Source organism: Pyxicephalus adspersus, chromosome 4 (genome assembly GCF_032062135.1).
Source record: "Pyxicephalus adspersus chromosome 4, UCB_Pads_2.0, whole genome shotgun sequence".
NCBI classification, from domain to species: domain Eukaryota; kingdom Metazoa; phylum Chordata; class Amphibia; order Anura; family Pyxicephalidae; genus Pyxicephalus; species Pyxicephalus adspersus.
The window spans coordinates 99,226,456-99,250,677 of record NC_092861.1 but is presented as its reverse complement, the minus strand read 5'-3'; the positions used below and the strand labels follow the sequence as shown (position 1 = coordinate 99,250,677).

The window sequence follows — 24,222 nt, the reverse complement described above, 5'->3', positions numbered from 1 at the left end:
TTTTTTTTTTTTTTTTTTTTTTTTTTTTCACCATCAATTTTTGTTGTTTTTAAGTAACTTTGTTAGACTAATGTATTTTATATCCTGTCAATTTTGAACATCAAAAATAATTTTTTTCTATCTAAAAACTAGTAGTGCTTGTGCAATGAAAAAAATGTCATAATTGTTTCTGCAGAAGCAAGTTTGCATGGCTGTAGATAAACTCTACTTTTTAAAATTTGTAAAATGAAACCCTTCCCAGATAAACATTTGGCTTGCCACTTAAACAGGGTCTTAAGGGGCTAAACATGGCAATAGTGATCTAGACTTTGTTGGTCATCAATGAAAATGCAGTATACCTTTACAAAATAGAAGGCAATATAGAAATCGGGTATTTGTTGCTCAGTGGTTCCTTAAACCAGCTTATATGGGATGTATTCAAAGCTGTCTCCAGAGCTTTTAAACACTGTCGCAGAGCTTTAGAACTTCAGAAACAGGCATTCTAAATAAAGTTTATTTTTTTTTCAAACTTGAATTTTTGTGTTTTTTGTGTTTTTTTTTTTTTTTTTTTTTTTTTTTTTTTTTAAATCACTCCAAGGGTCATGTCATGAAATGGCAGGATAGCCATCAAACTAGAATTTTCAGTAAAGTGGTTTGCAGGCTGATTTCCACCCCTCCAAGTAATGTGGAATCCTGCTCCAAACCGCCACATCACAGTAAAATTTGCCCCGTGTTCCTGATGGTCACAGTACTAAATTTTGGTGTCACAACTCTCCTCACAAATACTGATGTAAAATGGCTCCTACTCTCTTCCCTTCCAACTGTCTTGAAACACGAAGGGCTTGTTCAGACCTTTGGTCATGTTTTGTGGTGCATTATGAACTTTCAAACATCTGTTAAAAAAATTGATTGATGGATAGATGTACAAGCAGCAGCATTATCTAGCTATAATCGAGACACTCACTCTGTGAGCTGTTGCTGCCTCTATAGACAATTTTTAGACATGTTTTTTCTACCTTTTCATTAGAGCTATTTCTAGATGGTTTTTAAAGGCCTGCAGAATTTAGAAGGCATTGGTGGAGTGGAGGTCTTTTTGAGATCCTTTTAATAAGTGTCACCAGTCTTGGATTGTAAGCTCTTCTGGACAGGGCCCTCTCCTCCTCATGTCATTGTTTGCATCTGTCATTTGCAAACCCTATTTAATGTGCAGCACTCCATATTATGTTGGTGCTATATAAATAGTTTATAAATAATGTGTGCCTATCAATGAGTACAAGAAGTAAAGATCAGTGATTTATTATTATTATACAGTATTTATGTAGTGCCATCATATTACACAGTGCAGTACAAACTAAGTCCATAGTCATGTCACGAATTGTCCTTCAAAGAGGCTCACAATCTAATGTCCCTCCCTGGATTGTGGAAGGAAACCGTAGTGCCCAGAGAAAACACACGCAAACACGGGGAGCACCTGCAAACTCCATGCAGATAGTGTCCTGGCAGAGATTTGAATCTGGGACCTAGTGCTGCAAAGGGCAGAGAATTTACCTCTGGGCCACTGTGCTGCCCCAATATGCCCAAAGATGTCTGATTGAGCTATATCTAATGCCTATATGGGCACTTGCAAAAGCCAGCATTTTAGCCTGAAATTCCTAGCTCTGCAATGAAGACCTGAAACTCGGTCTCCAAAAATGTAAAATATGGCTCGCTGGCTCTCATATCCTGCAATTCTGATGCTTTTTCTTTCTCTGGCGGCAATAGTAACTGATACCAGAAAGAGTTATCGAATGCACAAATTCCAAAGTTATTTTATCTGGATGCAAAATAATATGTCAGAGCGTTCAAAACTATGTTCAAGTCTTGGGGATTTGGGGGGGATGGGGGGTGGCCTGACAATTGGTATTGGTTTGAAAGATCATCACTTAGCCTTCCCAAACTTGCCATTAGTCATTAGAGTTTACTAGGTTTCTCTCCCTTAAGCACGCCTTCCTGTAAAAAAATTATCTTCCCTTTTATATAAATGTGATAATGGCTTTAAGCTCAGTGAGAGGAGTTTTGGTGGCTTGGGTTGCGATGACTAATGTTTCATCAGTTGGCCACTTTGAATTCACCCTTTATGTTCACTAATCATTGCCATCAAGATGTAATAGGAGGCTGATTCAATTGATTTTGGTAGAAAAGATAAGACTGTTTTTTTTTTTTTTTTCTTTTTCATTTGTGGCACAAAAAGTTAGTATTGATAATACAACAAAAAAAAAATTGTCACAATAATACAAACCCTATATAACCATTTGAGGGGTCCTTCCTATTCAATAGGATAGCTGACCTATTAGCTAGAAATAGTACGAGGGTTTGGAGAAGTTACTGGCTTTGCCCAGAAAGAAGAGAGCCAGAGTTATAGTTACATAGTAGGTTAGGTTGAAAAAAGATAGTTGGTCAAGAGGAAGGCAAAAAACCCTGGTACAATTTGCTTCAACGGGAAAAAATGTTCGGATGTTCCCTGGATCAGCAGTCTGTTATTTTTACTTTAAAGCCTTAATACCCAGTTATATTCTGTGCTTCTAAAAAAGCATTCAGCTTTTTCTTAAAGCAGTCTATACTAGTTGATGAAACTACTTCCTGAGGGAGTCGATTCCACATTTTCACAGACCTTACAGTGAAGAATCCCTTCCTTATCCGGAGCTTAAACTTCTTTTCCTCCAGATGCAAAGAGTGCCCTCTTGTTTTTTGTAATGATCTCAAAGTGAATAATGGGGAAGAGCGTTTTCTATATGGACCGTTTATATATTTATACAGGGTGATCATATCCCCCCTTAAACGTCTCTTCTCAAGGGAGAATAGATTCAGTTCAGCTAATCTCTCATAGCTGAGCTCCTCCATTCCTTTCAATAATTTAGTTGCCCTTCTCTGAACTCTCTCCAATTCAACAATGCCCTTTTGTGAACTTGTACAGGGGCAGGATTATGTCTCCATCTGCAGTCTATTCCTCTTTTATTACAAGAAAGTACTTTGCTAGCTTTAGATATTGCAGCTTGGCATTGCATGCTGTTTTTAAGTCTATGATCTACCAGAACCCCCAGAGATCCTTTTCCATTTCTGCCCCCCCCCCCATGTATTCCCACCTAGACAGTATGAAACATGCATGTTGTTAGCACCCAAGTGCATAATTTTACATTTATCTATATTACATTTCATTCTCTTAGCTGCCCAATCAGTACATCCAGGACTGCTTGTAGATTATAGACATCCTGTATGGATTTAATTCCATTACATAGTTTGGTGTCATCTGCAAACACAGAAATTGTACTTTTAATCCCAAACTCGATATCATTTATAAAGATGTTCAGCAGTAAAGGTCCCTTAGACCTTAGACCACTCAGAGTATAAATCATTAATTACAACTCCCTGGATGCGGTCTTTAAGCCAGTTCTCCATCCATTTACAGACTGACTTTTCTAAACCTATTGACCCTAACTTGCATTTTAACCATCTGTGGGGTACAGAATCAAATGCTTTAGCAAAGTCCAAGTACTCTATATCAACTGCTACTCCACTGTCTACCTGTTTACTTCCTCATAAAAAGAAAGTAAATTTGTTTGACAACTGCTGTCTTTCTTGAAGCCATGCTGACTATCACTTATAATATAATTTTCTAGCAGAAACTCCTCTATGCGGTTCTTTATCAAACTCTCTAGGACCTTTCAAACTATGGTAGTTAAACTAACCGTTCTGTAGTTATCTGGTAATGACTGCTCACTTTTTGACAATAGGAACCACATTGGCCTCACGCCAATCCATCTTATGCTGATCTTTTTGCTATTAATATATGGGGGTCATTTTGAAGTTTTGCACATTTTATCTCCTTTTTACATCTTTTGTTATAGTCTTTATAGTTTTCAAATGATGAAGTTGATCTTTCATTTTTATATTTTTGGAATGCCCTTTTCTTGTTCCTTATGGCTTTTTTACCATTAGCTGTGAGCCACATTCATTTTAATTTGAGCCTCTTAAACTTATTTACCCATATGGAATACATTTTTTAGTGTGCATTTCTAGAACAGACTTGAAACATTCCCATTTCTGTTCTGTGTTCTTTGAGGACAATATTGTCTCCCAGTCCAAGTCACAGAGAGCCACCCTTGTTATTTAGGATGCATCAGTATGTTGTTCAGTCCATATCCACTGGGTATCCTTTTTCAGAAGATCATAGAGTGGGCTAGATGTCTGTGCAAATCCTGGGATGAATGCCCTAGAATAATTTACTAGCCCTAGAAAAGATCTTAATGTAGGGATACTCACTGGTAGAGGTAAGTTTAAAATTGCTTTTACCTTTTCATTGGAGATTGTCCTACCCTTGGATGTAACCGTGATTCCCAGGAATGACACAGATTCTTGCAGTGGCTGTGCCTTGGTGGGGTTCCACTTTAACCCGGATTTCTTCAGGACCTCCAGTAGTTCATCCAACAGTTGTAAATGATCCTCCTTACTGCTTGTGGCTAAAAGCAAATCATCAACCTACTGAAAAAGATTCTTAGGTGCAGAAAAATTAGCTACAATATCTCGCATGGTGGCATGGAAAAGAGAAGGGGAGTTATGGAACCCTTGTGGGAGGCAGACAAATGTGTACTGTACTCCCAGAAATGTGAACGCAAATTTATATTGGCACTCTTCCGAAAGGGGAAGAGACCAAAACCCATTTGAGATGTCCAGGACGGTGAAATATTTATGTTCTGGGTTAAGCATACTTAGGACATCTGGGACTGAAGCCACTGTGGGTGCACAACTGGGGCTGACCTTGTTCAACTTTCGGTAATCATGGGTCAACCTCCATGAATTGTCCCCGTTCCTGATGGGCCAAATTGGCGCATTGTTGGTGGACATACATACTCTGATTACACCTTGATCTAATAGGGATTCAATGGTGTCTTTGAGGTAGCTGACGGCTTCTTGCGGAAACGAATATTGTTTCTGTGGAGGGGGGTCAGGTCCGGTGACATGAATCAATTTATCCACCCTCCCACAGTCATGTTTATGTTTAGCAAAAGCATCTTTGTGCTTGGCTAAAATGGGCTGCAGTAACTCTTGCTCTGCATGATCTTTTGTAATGACTGATAAGTCATATTTCAGCTTTATGGCTGCAATGGAATGAGAGTCAGGAATAACCACTGGGTTAATCTGATCAATGGGGAGACCCTGCAGTAACAACCGATTTGACATATCAATAATGCATCCATTTGGATTTAAAAAGTCAGAGCCTAGAAGGTTTGTTCAGTTGGGTAGAGGCTAGTGTTGGTCGAATAGGTCGCTATTCGATTCGACCGCTATTCGGCCGAATAATGCAAAATCATTCGGGTCGTCGAATGCCCAATCTTCTACATTCAATCATGAATTTCAGATTACACACTTCCGGGTGTCATTAAAGATGCACTACACCCAGCTCTAGATGCCAGTTACTAATGCCTTCCACACTCCGTCTCAGGGCCTGCTATCAAGTGAAAGCACAAGAAAGGAATTGGAGGTTGGCGAGGACTGCACAAATACAGTACAATCCAACAATCTATCTGACTAATAGTGTGAGTGTGACACAGTCTAACAAAGTAAAGCACTTTTTTTCACTTGACAAAGAAAGCAAGCCAAGCAGCACAGGGAGGTTGTGTTGCTATCAGCAAAATCTCTGTCAGAAGTGGGAAATGCAGGCACGCCTTCGCCTTATATAGGCCAATGGCTGCCTGTGTGGCATGCAGTGACAGACAGCCAATCCACTGTCTGCCCCAACAAAGATGGAGGGGGCATCTCTGCTGTAATTGGAGGGCATGGGGGAGTTGCCCACCCTGCCCAGTTGTTTCAGTGCATTCTGGGAAATCCGAATTCGGGTTTGTCGAATGCAGCAAAATTCGGGTCAGGTCGACCCGAATTCGAACAGCCATATTCGGGTCGAACATAAGGACGACCCGAATTCGAACAACAACACTAGTAGAGGCATTAGAGCTAAATGTTGTTTTACTGCTAATTGCCCAATTCGGATATCCAAAGGTTTTGATAATGCACACTCTACATTGTGCCCAGCAAAGCTTTGTAAATGTAGTGGCTTTCCTGAGGACAATGGAGAGGACCTGGGTTGTTCTTCATGTAAAATGGAAATTGCGGGCCCCAGTAACCATTGTGTATGTTTAATCTTTTATTAATGCTCGCACCTGAGGGCACCCACACCTATCTAAAGAAATAGGGGCTATGATTCTAGGGCCAGGTGCTAGTCACTGTTGATGCTGGGTTGAGGGTGCTAATTTCATATCACCTTCTGAGGACATCTGTAATGCCTTAAGTTGTTGCCGCAATTGTGCATATGTGGGGGCATCTTGTATTTTCTCTTTTTCTTTGTTTCTTGTTCCTTGTCCAAAATATTCCCTACTCCTAGGGTTAGGCTTTCCCCTAAACCCTCTGCCTCGAGATGATGTTCCTCGGTTCCAGTTAGGATTATACGGAGGACTATAAACCTCTGGGTGAGAGAGGGGACCTTCTACAATGGTGGCTTTTCCCTGTAGGGCTGCTACCTTTCTGACTATGTGTCTTTCTTCTTTTTCTTTAACCCTATACTGTCTGAATGCCTGTATGGCCTGGAAGGACCTGCATATTATACCTACGATTTCCTTATAGGTCTGTTTCTTGAGGTCTATTAAATGTTCACACTTTGCCGGAATTACAGGATGGGCATTCTGGATGAGAAGACTTTTATATTCTAGATCTTCTCGGGTGGCCTTTGAGTTATTAGTATTATAGGCTGCCCATAACCTATTTGCATACACCAGAGGGTTCTCTTCATTCTGTTGTTTAATTTGGTATGCCACCATTAATCCTACGGCTGTTGGGTTAATCACGTTTTGCAACTCCTCTACGGTTTGCCGATAACTCCCTTTGCCCTCCTTGATGAGATCTGGCAAAGCATTCCAGGTGTCGGGATCAATAGTTAGATGCAATACCTTCACCTGTTCACTAGGATTCATCACGCCCAAAAGTGCACACCTCTGTTGTACATTCGTGGCATGGGATGTAATATGCTCCTGTGATTTAAATTTTCCAATGAACTCCGCCACACTCATGAGTGTTTTTAAAGGCTGAGTATGGTAATCCCTGGAGTTTACCTCCCTACCTTCCTCATCAAACCCCAAAAATGTTTTATCCCCCTCAGGAGAGGAGAATAATCGGGCTCTGCACTGGATGGGCGGGGTAGTTGCCTCTGTGGCTAAGGGTTTTTTTTATCTGTGCTCAGATCCTGGCCTTTCCCCCCTATGCCATCTCTATTCTCCTGTTGGCCTGTGATTTCTCCCATGGCAACAGGAAAAGGAGCATTCATCTCAAAGGATTCCTCTTCCCAATAATCCTCATATCCGTCCTCTTCCTCTAATTCATATGCACATGTTGGGGCTGTGGCTTTCTCTTGGTCCAGACTGTGAGCTAATGCTGCTTCTCCTTTAAGGATGGAAATAGTTTGTATCAGCTGGGCCTCCCTCTGCCTGCACTTAGTGTGGTCAATGGGTTTGCCTTTTTTAATTTTTGTCATTTGTTCTTGTGTAACTCTGTAAGCACTGGTAATGTGACCACGCTCAGCCTCAGATTTTGCTAATAACTGTTTATATTTGGTTAATTCCTCTTGAGATGATCTATACTTTTTAGTTTGTTCATCATTAGAGGATTTAATCATTTCATTTAGGATAGAAGTGTTATTTACCTGGTTTTGTAAATTTTGGTTGTCTGCTTCTATTTTTATTCTTTCCTCTTCAGAACTTTGAACCAGGTCCTCTAATTTCTTAATTTTAGCACTCATGGCCATGCAGGCTGCATACATGCCTGCCATTGCTGGACTTTTTAACTTCTTATTCTTTTTACATGTCTTAGTTTGTTGGTCGAATAACTCCTGCACATACGACCATTGTGCTTCCTGGCACTTAGCATCTGAGGCAAACTCATTTCTTTTATGCTTAAGCGTGTATGCTGATACAAAACTTTCCAATGTGGACAAGGCAGCCATCTCCCTCAACTTGTGCACTGAATTTACGAATAAGTGGTTGATGTTCCAATACTTTATAAGTATACACTACTACAAGGGGAGGAAACAAAAAACAATGCCTAGTAAGATGTATAATATATATATTCTTACAAGCTACCCAAAATCACCAGCTTGGGAAGTTTTATTATTACCTGTTCTTTATCACTCCGATAGACAATCAATTCTATTTCATAAGACACCTGGTACAGTAACAAAGGCCTGCTCACCCAATGAGTCCTTCTTGCTAAATTAGTCTATGCACAGATCATAGCCTAATAGCAACAAGTCTCACTAACACAGTGAGTGTATGGGGAGTAGCACTGATAAGTTTGTTAGTTAACAATGGGGGGTGATATCTGTAATCACACCACCACACCACAGAGCTAAGGTACAATTATATTTCCTTTACCAGAGCAATAAACTTCTGACCACTTCTGGGAAGGTCAAAGACCTACTAAGATGTCTCAACTATGGATTTCTGCAAACTGCAAACAAAGTCTCAACCCCAGATAACAATTAATCTTTAGTATTTGACAAAATGTATATACCAACCTAGAACAAAAAGGTAATAGCTGATGAAGTTGTGCCACTCTAGGCTCAAACTGCTAACACAAGTTTTACAACAACACTAATGTTTACCTTTTGTGGAACAAAGACATGATAGAACAAAAGGGTTCTGCTCACACAGACAACAGCCTAATAAGAACAATGGTCAGCTTTACAGTAAATAGATAACAATGGAGATTGATATCACTGATCACACCTCCTGCTGGGAACAAAAAGGGCTATAGCTGCAAATATTCCCGCCTCAACAAAGTATTAAACTTAACCACGGCTGATCATAAAACAAAGATCTTAAAATGCAATGGCTATCTGAACCATGCTCAAATTCTATCAATTTAGAATACTTTTGTCCCAAAACAAAAACCAAAATCTCACTATCTGTGCTTTAGTCCAGACACCAATCAATCTTATTACTAACTGTATTCACCAATTTATGTGAAAATTAACATCATCTTATCTTGTGTTTCACTGAAAACAGCACACAATAGGTGACCGATTTACAATCCAATTTCTTATCCAACTGGCTTTGTAACAACACTTCAGTGAGGGGTTCTTAAACAACACTTTGTTCCTACTAACAATTTCTATAGTTCCTACTGAGAATATATCCCAGTTAATGATCCCAAGTGTATCCTCCCCTGCTAATTTAAACCGGTTTATTTGAGGTACATCCAATACACTATTATTTTGGGATTTCTATCAAATAAAAGTCCTTTGGACCGCAAACCAGCTCTTAGCAGCATCTTTGACATCAGATATGTCCTCAAAACGTTGCCCCTTCAGGTGTTTCTTCAAATTCAGGAACAGATAATAGTCTGAAGGGGCCAGGTCAGGTGAGTAGGGGAAATGGTGGACCAATTGGAAACCCAGGTTGTTCAATTCGGCAGCCACAACGTTGGACGTGTGCGCAGGTGCATTGTTCTGCAAAAAAAGGATCCTTTTGGTCAACTTTCCACGGTGTTTCGTTATAATTGCCTCCTTCAGCTGGTCCGGGAGGTTAGCATTGACTGTTTCTTGGTTTCAGGATCATAGATTTGGAGCCAGGTTTCATCCTCAGTCACTAACCCAGCCAAAAAGTCCTGTGCAGCTTCAAAATGGGCCAAAACGGCTTTGGATGCTTCAATTTGTTCCTTCTTCTAATCACTGTTCAAACATTTCGGCACCCAGTTCGCTGAAAGCTTGCGCATGTCTAGGATAGTGATGATAAGAAGCCCAACACGCTTCCATGAGATGTCAAGTATCTGGGCTATCTTTTTTGCAGATATTCGCCGCTCCTCAATAATCCGCTCATGGACAGCATTGCAGGTTGCCGGGTCAGTTGAGGTTGGGGAGCGCCCACTGCGGGGCTCATTTTTAACGGTGAAATTCCCAGTCTTGAAACAAGATATCCAGGTTTTGACAGTGCTGTAGGCAGGACACTTCTCCCCCAGTATTTGTGACATCTCAGTGTGACTGTGCTTTGCTGACTTTCCTTGGAGAAACAAAAACTTCATGACAGCCTGTAACTCCATCGACGTGAAACTTGCTTGTGCCTCTGCCTTCACATCTTGACTCATAAAAAAAACAGTTTTAGGAATGGCAAAGACCTGTCCATGCTGTCCATGAGCGGATTATTAAGGAGCTGCAAATATCTGCAAAAAAGATAGCCCAGATACTTGACATCTCACGGAAGCGTGTTGGGTTTGTTATCACCACTATCCTAGACATGCGCAAGCTTTATTTGCATTAAAGTACATAAACATTTTGGTTACATTTGCATAGGTACATAACATATTGCATAAATCAAGTACATAGAATAGTAACCAATGATTTAGGATATTATAACATATATAAAATATATGACAAATAATATACCAAGTTATTTAAGATGGTGTCAAGCAAAGCAGTATGAGTTTGTTTTTAGCTGCAGACCCAAGAACAAGAAGAGCTGCTGTTGGTGGTGGGCATCCATTATTACCACACCATGAACAAGAGGTAGTGGAGTACATGACCCAGCCTGGGTCAAGTGATTGTACCCCCTCTTCATTCCAGTCCTAGACACAGGCCTTACAGGTGTCCCAAACAGTCCATGATACACAAGTTCCTCCTAGTTCTTCATCAGCGGCTGGAAAGTCTCGTGTACAGCAGTATGTAACAGAGATCAGGCCTGTGTCAGTGACACCATCCCCATCATATGCCTGCTGGAACAGATGATGGTGGATCTTAGACACAACACAGAGCGGACGCTGCATCAAGGGACGTTTCAAACATCATCTCGGACATGTGTGCCTACTAGACATAGTGCACCACAAATCCAGGAAGAGGAGGTGGAAGTGGATGAGGTGGACATTGCAGGCATGGGAGAAGGGGAGGAAGGGGCAGAGGAGGATATTGAGGGTACATGGCATTCATCCACCCAAACACAAGGCGCCATGTTCCGTGGATGGCAAGACCAGGCAGAGGAGGAGGAGGAGGAGGACGACCCTGTGCTGCTGTTCGACCCACAGGAGTCTGGGTACAGAATTACCTCAGCTGTGGGTAATATAAGCCACGTGACAGCCTTCATGCAAGAGTGAAAAGCCAAAGATCCACCCATTCAACACATAAAAACAAAGACTTGTGCTCAGCCTTCCTTTCCAACTGCCAGCAGCAGCAGGGATCCCTATGGCAGTTCCACCAGCCATGGGAGCCAAACAACTGCTTTAAGCAGCAGTAGAGGTCGGCATGGGCAGCAGAGGTCGTCTAAACCAAACTATGCAGGCTTTTTTTTCAGTAGAAGCAAGCTGCCAGTCGTGCAGCAATTGCCAATGACACTGAGCAGCGGTAGTCAGTCATGGTGCAGGAATACCTGAGCTCTGCATGGGACATCTGCAACTTGCAAAGCCAGGACCCACTGGGCTACTGGGTATCCAAGCTTGAGCAGTGGTCGGAGCTGGCAGAACATGCCATTCAGATTCTTGCCTGCCCAACCACATCTGTGTTATCTGAAAGAGCGTTCAGTGCAGCTAGGGGCGTAGTGAGTGACAATGGGGTTCGGCTCTCCGCAGAAATTGTCGACAAGTCACTTTTAATAAAATTAATAAGGCTTGGATGGGCAATGACTTCAACACCCCCTCTGCAGAGTGTACTGATTAGTCGTCCACTGCTGCACGGCCTGCTGACACCTTGATGGGTAGAGCACGTTCACAGCCTTCGGCATCTCCTTCTACTCCTCCTCCTGGTGGCCCTCTACCTCTACTCTGTCTCTGAGGTCAATACTAGTGTTAGTCGAATAGCTCACTTTTCGATTCGACAGCTATTCGGCCGAATATAGCAAAAAATTCGGGTGGTCGAACATCGAATTCGATTCCCATTAAAGTCAATGGGAGAAAAATTCGGGTTTGTTTCAGCACTGTGTAGAGCTTCTACAGCCTCCAAACAGATGTAAAAAGATACATTATAAAACCTCTATTGCCCTCGTATTGCCTGCGGTTACAGCTAATTGAAGGCGCCTGCTTTCAATTAGCTGTGACCGCAAAGTTCCCACGGTCCAGGAATTCCACAATGACATTATGATTCATAATGTCATTGTCGGATAACCTGTAAAAAATAAAAAAGAACAAGTTTAAAATGAAAAACACATACGAAATAAATATTTTAAGAAAAAAAAATTTTTTTTTCCTCCCGAATTTTTGCTGTCGAATCCCGTGTTTTTCGGGTCTACCCGAATTCGAGCAGCCATATTCGGGTCGAATATAGGGACAACCCGAATTTCAACATCAACACTAGTAATGAGCATGAGAACTACCCCTACAAAAAGAGGACTAAGTCCTTATGAAATTCTGTTTGGGAGGCAGGAAAGGCAACCAGACTTAGATCTGGCTGACATAACACATGAAGATGACAGTTTAGCTGATTACCTGCGCAGAACCCTAAACAGTCGGAAGAAGTACCAACCACCACAACCAGCTGGGAACGAAGTTGAAAATCCATATCGGGTGGGAGATTGGATCTGGGTTAAGGTAATCAAAAGAAAACATTGGAATACACCTCGGTGGGAGGGGCCATATCAGGTACTCCTGACTACCCAAACAGTGGTTAAGGTAGAGGGCCGATCTGCCTGGGTCCACCTGACCCATTGTAAGAATAGGGATATAATAGGGAATAAGAAGATAGGGACGCAGGGATCATCTGATGGTGATGTGAATGACAGCAGAAGTGCTGCCTAGAAGAATGATTTCTCGATCGAAGTGGAGCACCACTGTCCACTCCAGTGCAGTGAAAGTAACACCGAGAACCATCAGGTGATCCAATAAACAAAAGGGAGGTTATTTAGACATGGGTACACCCTTGGATCCAGGCTATTTCGAGACCCCATGGGTAGAATGTTAGTCTGCATGTTGGGAATCGGTTCTCTAATAGGTCTGTCCTGGTGGATAACCATGTGGGCGACTCAGACACAGAACCCTACACCAGTTAACACAACCGATTTTCCAGCAAGGTTAAAAAGAGAGACTGAAAGGGTTGAAGGTAGTATGGAAGACCCCAATGCAGCCATAAGACTGAGCACGACTAACCAACGATGGGTCCTGTGGTATAACTCATCAGCTGCCCATACAGTTATTTACACTCTAGATTTCTGTAAAATGGTCAATTGCGACCAGAAAGGAGGTGGGCTCATTCCTTGGAGATGTAATAATAAAAACGCCTCACATGCAGTCAGTCACATGTATGTCTGTGTAACAGATAGCCATTATGGAAGTAACTGAGCAAATTGGGGAGCAGCAGGATGGAATGTAAGTGCAGATAACACTACAATATCCCAGGATGATGTTTGGGGCTACAGACCTGTAAGTGCATTACAAAGGACTGACAAACAGGACAAATCGTTACTCAAAAGAATGACATTGACAAAAGGCACAATATGTGATGTTAAGTTTAGAATTACAATAGTTGACCCACAGGCAGGGGACGCTGGCACCTATGTCTTAGCAAAATACCAACGGGGAGAGCATATGCAAAATTTGATCTAAAAGATATGCACAACAACCCTGAATAGAGAACCAATGCTAGCAATATGCAAAAGGTTCCGGCCAACCAGGGAGACAGTAAAATAGAGGTGACTAAAATGAGAGCCTTATCAAATCCGACAATGGATGACTTGTTAGCTATAGAAACCGGAGTGGGAGGAGGAAATGAGTGGCTCAAGTGGGTGCATTATACAGTAAAACAGATGAATGTGAGTGACTGTATAGCTTGTGCTGTTGGAAGGCCCCAGTTAGCCACTGTTCCGATCCAGAAGCTGTAAATAGGACATGCTTACTATTACTGATGAAGGGTGGAACTTTTAGCACAGAGTGTAATAAGGAACAGAAACAACACCCACCCACGAAAAGCAGGACAAGGCCCACAGATGTGACTGTGTACAAGGACAATTACACCTGCTACAATAACACTGAAAAGAAAAGAGTTTAAGTACTGCACCACAGTAGAGCCAGTTTGCAGCAACTGCACATGGACCACACAGCAATTTAAAAACGACAGAAATTCATTAGCAGATATATGGTGGTTGTGTGGGGACCAGAAACTTAGGGCAATCCTACCAGCAAACTGGGGAGGTACATGCACCCTGATCACCCTGGTACAACCATTCCTGGTCATACCAGGTCCTGGTAGGGGATACTGGACTTTAGCCAGACACCATAAGGCAAAAAGGAGCATCTCAGCAAATAATAATCCAACATATATAGATGCTATAGGGGTTCCGAGAGGAGTCCCTGATGAATATAGGGCCAAAAACCAAAAAGCTGCAGGCTCTGAGTCCATTTTTACTTGGTTTCTATAAATAAGAATGTTGATTGGATTAATTATATATACTATAATCAGCAGCGCTTTGTCAACCAGACTTGGGATGCAATCAAAGGGCTTGCCGAGCAACTAGATGCAACATCCCTGATGTCGTGGCAGAACCGAATGGCACTAGATATGTTACTGGCCGAGCGAGGTGGAGTTTGTAAAATGTTTCGTGAGACCTGTTGTACCTTTATTCCCAATAACACGGCGCCCGATGGAACAGTGACTGAGGCTTTAAACGGTCTCACGTTGCTTTCCAAAGAGTTGGCAGCCAATGCAGGAATAAACAACTGGATGACCAATTGGTGGAATTCCTGGTTCGGTGGATGGGGGCAGGAAGTTAAAACTGCCCTGACAGCCGTTGTGCTATGTATTGCCACATTACTCTCTCTAGCTTGCTGTCTGGTACCAGTGCTGAAAAGATTAATTTCCAGGATGGTTGACACGGTAGCTAGAGATACAATATACGAATTGGTCGAGACTGACCCAGAGATAAATAACATAGAAAGTCTTAGGTACTAATAAATAAATAAGTTTTCCGTTAATGATAACCTATGATAAAGTTTCTAAAAGGTCATATGGTTTGATTAATTCTCAACAGGAGGGAAATGTAAATGTAAATAAAATTTATATAGCCAAAAGGATAGTGAGAATTAACTCAAACTATATTATGCTGTTTCAAAATGACTAACTCAGCCTTTTGTGTTCTTTACTTTCTGTTCCCGGAGGCGTCTAAAGCTACATACACACTTCCAATTATTATCGTTGGAAAACGAACGACGAACGTTCATGCACGATATATACAAACGATCGTATAGCAACGATCCTGCACATAGAGTTAACGACACGATCGTTCATAGATATTGTACACACAATAGATACGATCGTTTGAGCGATAGAGGAACTATGTGCACGACAGGAAAGTGAACGGACGTTCGTTCATCACGCATGCTCTGAACATGGACGATCAACGAACGACCGTACACACGAACGATGTTCAACGATCGTCGTCCAATCCGATCCGTCGGTCCGGTCGTTCGTTTCCAGCGACTTTCCTCGTTCGTCGGCGTCGTTGGTTACTTTTTTACGAACGATTTTTTGCCCAATCGATCGTTCGTCGTTCGATTGGAACGATAAAAATTGGAAGTGTGTACGCACCTTTAGCCTTGCACCTGGTCAAGTGAAACCAGCTGATAAGGAGACCATAGAAGCTGTGCAAGTGGAACCAGCAGATAAGGGGACCATAGAAACCGTAACCCCCCCAAGAAAAATAATGAGAACAAAATATGCAACAGCAGCAAAACAAGTAAAACAATAACTCATTGTCTTCAGGCAAATTAAAGAAGAGACCAGCCCAGAATTGGATGACCCGTGACGCAAGGAACTGAAGGAGATAAAATATAGACTTTTAGGCTAAAGTTTTCAGAGACTCTCATAGACAGAGGAAGGGACAGTCCCAACCTCTATTGCCTTGTCTGTTGTGAGTTTCCCACGCGTGAATAAAACCTTGATTTTTTTACTATACCTCAGAAGTTGTCGTGAATAATTGTCAACTTACCATTGACAGCACCCCAACATGTTTGCAAAGATATGTGAAGATGTGCAGGTGGCAGACCCAGTGGTGGCAACTCTAGATGTTACTGCTACCCCGGCCAGGAGAGCAGCCCATCTAGTACTGGTGGGGAGGGAAACGCAGGAAGGAAAAGACAATTGGTAGTCATAGGGGATTCCATCATCAGGAGAACTGATAGAATAGTTTGTCGCCCAGATCCCTTCAACCAAATAGTTTGCTGTCTCCCTGGTGCCAGGGTTCGGCACGTGGTGGACCGAGTGGACAAACTACTGGGAGGGGCTGGACAGGATCCAGCTTGGCTTAAGTCCTGGTGTAGAAGGGAAGGGCACTGGGCTGACTTTTCATTGGGGTACAAGCCAGAGATGCACCTAAATGAAAGGGAGTCTGCTGTGCTAGGGGAAAGATTTAGGGGAATGGTGGAGGGATATTTAAACTAGGACAGAGGGGGTGGGACAGTCAAATAAGGTGGCAGAAAGGTTAGTTAGGGGTCAGACACTAGTGGGTGGGTGGGGATAGTTGGGGGGAGGATTATGGATAATTGTAAGGAGCTTTCCATGTTACAAACAAACATTAGATTGTGCAGTACTAGTGGCACTGAAAAACAAAATGATTTGGCAAACGATGGTAAAAGCAGCAATGGTTTAAAGAGCCTGTTCACCAATGCTAGAAGTCTAGCAAACAAGATAGGAGAGTTGGAAGCCCTAATGAGTGAGAATTATGACTTAGTTGGCATTGCTGAATCCTGGCTTTGTTCTTCACATGACTGGGCTGTCAATATTCCTGGGTATACTCTCTTTTGTAAAGACAGAGTCAAACGAAAGGGTGGCGGTGTCTGTTTGTATGTGAGAAGTGATCGAAAAGTGAATGTGAAAGAAGAAATTCCGAAGAGAACAAGCAATGAGGTTGAGGCATTATGGGTGGAGTTGAATGTGGGGTTGAATAACACACAATTAATGATTGGAGTCTGCTATAGGCCCCCTAGTGCTAAGGAAGAAATAGAAAATCAACTACTAGCACAGATAGAAAAAGCAGCAAAAAGTGGAAGTGTTTTTATCATAGGAGATTTCAACTACCCTGACATTGACTGGAGTAATGGCACTAAAGAAACAGCAAGGGAGGAAATTTGTGAATTTATTACAAGATAATTTTATGGTACAGTTTATAGAAGCCCCAACTAGAAATGATACTCTGCTGGACCTAGTTCTCTCTAACAGTGCAGAGCTCATAACAAATGTTCAAATAAAAGAGAATTTGGGTAGCAGTGACCATAATATGATTTCATTTAATGTAAGCTGTAAACAGGAAGCAAAACAGGCAAGATAAAAACATTTATTTTAAGAGCAAATTTTCCATTATTAAGCTTAGCTCTCTGTGACTTGGACTGGGAGACAATATTGTCCTCAAAGAACACGGAACAGAAATGGGAATGTTTCAAGTCTGTTCTACAAAAGCAAACTGAAAAATATATTCCAATGGGTAATAAGTATGAGGCTAAAATTAAAACCTATGTGGCTTACAGCTGATGTTAAAAAAGCCATAAGGAACAAGAAAAGGGCATTCCAAAAAATATAAAAATGAAGGATCATCATTTGTAACCTATAAAGAATATACCAAAATTTGTAAAAATGAGATAAAATGTGCTAAACTTCAAAATGAAAGACAGATTGCAAAGGAAAGTAAGGCAAATCTCATAAAATTTTTCAAATATATTAATAGCAAAAAGTTCAGATCTGTGCATGTAGGCCCCTTAAAGGATGTCGCTAGGTTGGTAACTGGGAATAAAGACAAGGCAGATTCACTAAACACTTTTTTTTTAGCTCTGTGTACACGAAGGAAATTGGCAGAGCGCAAGTCCAATTTCATAATAGCAATGTCACTGCCTTAAATGAGTCACAATGGCTCAGAATTGATATGATTGAGAAACAGCTGGGAAAAAATAAGGTTGTCAAAGCACCAGGACCTGATTGATTACATCCAGGTGTCCTCAAAGAGCTGAGCTTATTTATTTCAATGCCATTATTTCTAATTTTTAGAGACTCTTTAGTCCCTGGCAAGGTACCCATGGATTGGGGTAAGGCCAATGTGGTTCCTATCTTCAAAAAGGGAGCAAAGTCATTACCAGGTAACTACAGACCTGTTAGCTTAACGTCCATAGTTGGAAAGGTCTTAGCGAGTTTGATAAAGAACCACATAGAGGAGTTTCTGCTAGAAAATAATATTATAAGTGATCGCATGGCTTCAAGAAAGACAGAAATTGTCAAACAAATTTACTCTCTTTTTATGAGGAAGTAAATAAACAGGTAGACAGTGGAATAGCAGTTGATATAGTCTACTTGGACTTTGCTAAAGCATTTGACACTGTACCCTACGCTTAATATACCCTTAATATGTAAGTTAGGGTCGATAGGTTTAGAAAAGTCAATCTGTAAATGAATAGAGAACTGGTTTAAAGATCGCATCCAAGAGTTGTAATTATTGATTCATACTCTGATAGTCTAAGGTTATTAGTGGTTTACCCCAGGGTTCAGTGCTGGGACCTTTACTGTTTAACATCTTTATAAATGATATAAAGTTTGGGATTAAAAGTACCATTTCTGTGTTTGCAGATGACACCAAACTATGTATTGGAATTAAGTCCATACAGGATGTCTGTAATCTACAAGCAGATGTACTGTTTGATTGGGCAGCCAAGTGGCAAATGACATTTAATATAAATAGATGTAAAATTATGCACTTGGGGGCTAACAACATGCATGCTTTATACTGTCTAGGGGGAATACATTTGGGGGAGTCAGAAATGGAAAATGATCTGGGGGTTCTGGTGGATCATAGACTTAAAAACAGCAATGCCAAGCTGCAATATCTAAAGCTAGTAAAGTACTTTCCTGTAATAAAAGAGGACTGCAGATATTGAGACAATATCCTGCCTCTGTACAAAGCATTGGTCAGACCACATCTGGAGTATGCAGTCCAGTTTTGGGCACCAGTTCACAAAAGGACATTGTTGAATTGGAGAGAGTACAGAGAAGGGCAACTAAATTATTAAAAGGAATTAAGGAGCTCAGCTATGAGGAGAGATTAGCTGAACTGAATCTATTCTCATTTGAGAAGAGACGTTTAAGGGGGGGATATGATGACCCTGTATAAATATATAAACGGTCCATATAGAGAACTCTCTTCCTTATTATTCATTTTGAGATCATTACAAAGAACAAGAGGGCACTCTTTGCGTCTGGAGGAAAAGAAGTTTAAGCTCCGGATAAGGAAGGGATTCTTCACTTCTTCACACAAAATGTGGCATCAGCTCCCTCAGGAAGTAGTTTCAGCAACTACTATAGATTGCTTTAAGAAAAAGCTGGATATTTTTTTAGAAGCACAGAAAATAACTGGGTATTAAGACATTAAAGTAAAAATACCAGTTGACTGTTGATCCTGGGAACATCTGATTGCCTCGTGGAATCAGGAAGGAATGTTTTTCCCCTGTTGAAGCAAATTGTACCAGGGTTTTTTTTTGCCCTCCCCTGGACGTCTTATAGGGTTTTTGCCCTCCTCTGGATGTCTTATAGGGTTTTATATCTGGGATATGTTTATTTACCTAGTGGTTGAACTTGATGAACTTATGTCTTTTTTCAACCTTACCTACTACCCTGTTTCCCCGATTATAAGGCACTCTCTTATATTTTTTGAAATGCCAAAATATGCCCTGTGTCTTATTTTCAGGGGATGTCTTATTTTTCCATGAAGAAGACTACAGTACACATTTATTGTTGAAAGTCACTCATGATCACTCATGATCGGGGAAACACGGTATGTAGCTATGTAACTATGTATGTCTCTTTCATTCCCTCGGCATGAGCAAGAGAAACAGAGGGTTTTTCATTACCTTTATGCAGCAGTACAGCTTTCAAACGTGCTTTGCTCGAGTCTATGAACAATCTCCACTGCTCTGGTGGAGTTGAATCAGATCACTCACGTCGGTACAGAAGCAAATGTAATTTTCCAGCTTGTAATAACCTGCGAACATTGTGTGACAATCACGAAAGGGTGAAGTTGTCTTTCCTTTTTGCAGCACATTCCACTCCTTTAATCTGGAGGCTAACAGTTCGGACTTCTCTTTTGACAGACAGGTCCCTTACTAGATCTTCTAAATCTGATTGACTTATAAAATGTGGCTTACCCTCTTCAAATTGGGGTTCATAACATTCATTAACATCAACATCATCCTCCTGTTCCTCATCTGACACGTCACTGTCAGTAACAACAGATGTAGGAGGGACTACAGGATAGACGATTTGTGACCTTAGTCTTCTTCAAAGTCCCAGCAATTTTAATCATACAGAAGTAGCAGTCCGAGTGATGGTCTTTTGGCTCACACCAAACCATAGGCACAGCAAAGCGACTAGCTGAACTGAATCTATTCTCTTTTGAGAAGAGACGTTTAAGTAGTAAATTCTGGGGGTGATGCCAGCGGAAAATTGCCGCTGGCATCACCACCGGAATTTACTATTGGTGATCGCATCCGCAGTTAGATGTGATGCACCATGCAGAAATCCTGCATGGTGTATTGCATCTAACTGCAGATGCGTGCAGCGGCGTGGCTGGGACCACCCCCACCCCCGGAATTTACTATAGCTGCTTGAATCACCCGGAAGATGTGATGGTCGCAGCTGCCGGGTGATGTGAGCAGCTTCGTTGGTGGTTTCAGGGGAGTGAGCAGGGCGGGGACATGTGATATCTTCCCGGTAATGCGGTGGAGTGATGGATTCTGGGGGCGGGACATTTAAAAGCAGATTGCTATGTAATCTGCTTTTATTTTTTTTTTACAGTACAAAACACATAAAAACACATTATAAAAGTATAAATACATATTTTAGTGCACCAAGCATCATTGTCCAGTGCCCTGATTTACATTTTGTCCATCATTAGCCCTAACCTTGATCTGACCTTTGATGGCTTATAAATCACTTCCTGAATGTATCATTTCATTACTTTGTCTTTGACCTTGATTGTTCCTTACTGATTGGAGGAGACCACATGGCATCCAAAAGGCATCTCGCCGACGCAAGCGCTGTTTTGGAGGAATTTGAAAGCAGCGATAGCGATTTGGAGTTCCTTGTGGAATTGAGCGATAGTGATTCACCAGGAAATTTGTCATCAGACAGTGAAAGTGAACTGAGCGACGATTCTGAGGTCAGTGCTGTGCGCACATGGTGCTCCATTGACCTTGATGTGGACCAGGCAGCACCGCCAAGAGTTCCATTTACCGGTGCACCTGGGATGAAAATTGAGGCTGAATGCGACAACCCCCTGGCATACCTGAAGTTGTTTTTGACCGATGAAGTTATAAAAAAAAATGTTGCGGAGACAAACAGGTAAGCCGCTCTGGTGTTTGCTAACTTTTTGAAATTTTTGCTAATTTTTTTTATGCAAACATGTATGCTGCTCTGTGTTTGCTAGCTTTTTGAAATTTTTTGCTAATTTTTTTAATGCATGCTGCTCTGTTTGCTAACTTTTAAATTTTTTTCTAAGCCAACATGTATGCTGCTCTGTGTTTGCGTGTTTGCTAACTTTTTGAAATTTTTTGCAAATTTTTTTTTTTTATATGCAAACATTCTATGCTGCCCTGTGTTTGCTAACACATTACTTGCAACTTTCACACTATAAAAGAACATATCCTAAAATACATTTTTTCTTTTGTTTTATGCAGGTACGCTGGACAACAACAAGGTTTGCAAGAAGCAGAAAGTGGGAACCTGTGACCAAGGATGACATTTGGCTATTTTTGGGCTTGGTGATCCTGCAGGGAGTTGTGGGTAAACCCATGCAGAAGTTCTACTGGTCCAAGAATAAAATGATTGCCACTCCATTCTTTGGCACAGTCATGCCAGAATACCGATCTCCCTCATCATGAAGTACTTGCACTTTGCAAACAATGAAGAAGTTGACGAGACTACCCATCCTGCACCAAAACTGAAGAAAATTTGGGAAATGTCTCAGATGATTCTACAAAATTTCCAGCAAACCTATGTGCCAGAAAGAGATGTCAGCATTGACGAAAGTTCAATGGCTTACAAGGGGAGGCTCAGCTGGGTGCAGTACATTGCGTCAAAGAGGGCACGATTTGGCGTGAAAACGTAAATGCTGTGTGAATCCCCATCTGGCTGCATTTGGAATATGGTACTGTACACTGGAAAAGGGACAGAGTTCAACCCCAGATACAGCCATTATGGATTGGAAACATCTTCAGTGCTATTCCTCATTGAGCCATTGCTAGGTCAGGGCTAATAATAATAATAATAATAATTGTGTCACAACTGACAATTTTTACACCTCTCCTGAGCTTTATGAGTTCCTTCTGCAACACAGAACAGATGCCTATGGAACCGTTAGGGCTAACGGGCGCAACCTGCCATCACTGTTTGCAAAAGGGAAGCTGAAGACAGGAGAAATTGTTGCCTGGCAGAAAGGCAACATGATGGCCCTGAGATGGCATGACAAGAATGATGTGTGGCTGATGAGTACTGTCCATGATACTTCCACCATTCTGGTACACACAAAACGTGGGAAAGAAGCGATGAAGTCACAGGTGGTGATTGACTACAACAACACCATGGGAGGTGTCGACAGAGCTGACCAAGCTATGACATTCTACCCAGCGATGAGGAAACAGCAAAGGAAGTACTACAAAAAGATTTTCAGGCATCTTGTTGAGCAGTGCCTATGTACATTCTGTACAAATAAAAGTCAGATGCCTGTGAATCATTCAGACTTCATTTTGCAAGTTTCCAAATCCATAGTCAAGAACCACCAAACACCATCAGTGGCTATGAATAGACCTGGACGTCGTACTTCCACTGTTGTCAACCCAGAACGCCTGACTGGTCGTCCCTTCACAGAATACATCCCACCAACCCAGAAAAAGGCAGCACCTACAAGGATGTGCGTGGTTTGCTGCAAAAAAAGACCTATGACAGAGGAAGGAAGAAACGCAAAGAAACCAGGTTCTACTGTCCTGACTGTGATAATGGACTTTGTGCAGCACCCTGCTTCAAAATCTACCACACTCAGGATGTCTACTAAAAATGTAAATTTTTTTTTTCTAAAATCTGCATTTAATTTAAATTTCTATTTATCAATATTATTGCACCCTTGTTTGGAAAATTTCAGTGAGAAATTTTTGATAAAATATTTTTTTTGATAAAATACATTGTTGCGGTCTATTATTTCATTATTTTTTATAATTATGATTTATAATTATGTATTAAATTATAATTTATGATTATAATATAATAAATACATATAAATATTATACCCAGGATTTAATCCTAAGAATTACAGGCCCACAATATAAACAAAAATTTCTATGCAAAAGAAATAGGATCACTTTTACATCAAAAAACTGACAGAATTAGAAGCTAGGGGGGTTAAAGTGATTTTACCTGACAAAGTATGTATACTTATGTTCATCCAGTTGTGGCAGGGATCTTGTTTTTCTTTGTTGCCAATTCTTTTTTACCTAAAGGTTCCCCTCCCAAACCCCACCGGACAGAAAGAAAAAGCAGCACACAAATGAGCCCATCCAGCTATTACTTTGATCTTTAATTTTATCACTATGTCCCTTGCATTGCAGAACACCTGACACCCTTGTGCTTTTTCCATCTGCCCCTTTTACCTGCACTGCTTGCATTTAACAAAACACATGTACTGATACTTTTAATATTACAGAGCTGCATTAAATCTGTCTGGAGTTTAGCAAAAAAAAAAAAAAGAAAGAAAAAACACATTCTCATTTACCATTTTCTGCTTTGCACATTTAATTTTTTAAACACTGCAGCCACAAATTTTGTGTTTTTTTCTATTAATAATGTCAACAATAGTGACTTTAAAATAAACCTCCAATGTTCAAAGTAGAACTCAGCAACCAGTAGTCACCACATGCAGAGAAATTTCAGAATGTAGTATTGTAGCAGATGCAGAATATATCCATATATATATTGCGTTAAAAGCCTTTTATTCCACGGAAAACTGATAGCATGTTGTTTGGTCATACTGTTCACCACAGTGTAGCACAATATCTGGGAACTGAGGCTAGAATTAAAAGAAACATAAAATAATTTACTATTAGCGCTTTAAAATAGGAAAGCATAGCTTTTTTGCCTGATATTTTTTTAAACTCTGTTATAGTTTCCTGCTAGTCCCAGTTACCTTAACTAAGAATTGTCATCAAATTACCTTTTATTGTTTCTATAAA

General features: G+C 41.0%; 1 protein-coding gene across 4 annotated transcripts in view; it reads right to left on the bottom strand.

Annotated features, from left to right (window-relative positions):
* The window catches only part of GALM (galactose mutarotase), a 103,271-nt gene that overhangs the window by 2,174 nt on the left and 76,875 nt on the right, over positions 1-24,222 (bottom strand). For 3 of the 4 annotated variants that reach the window (XM_072409128.1, XM_072409124.1, XM_072409125.1), the window contains one exon: positions 23,761-24,059. The exons of the other annotated variant lie outside the window; for it this stretch is intronic. Coding sequence is in view for 2 of the 3 variants with exons in the window: in XM_072409124.1 (XP_072265225.1) it covers positions 23,982-24,059 (78 nt within the window). In the remaining variant the exon portion in view is untranslated. Of the gene's footprint in view, positions 1-23,760; positions 24,060-24,222 lie in introns of those variants that run through there. 4 annotated transcript variants of the gene reach the window in all.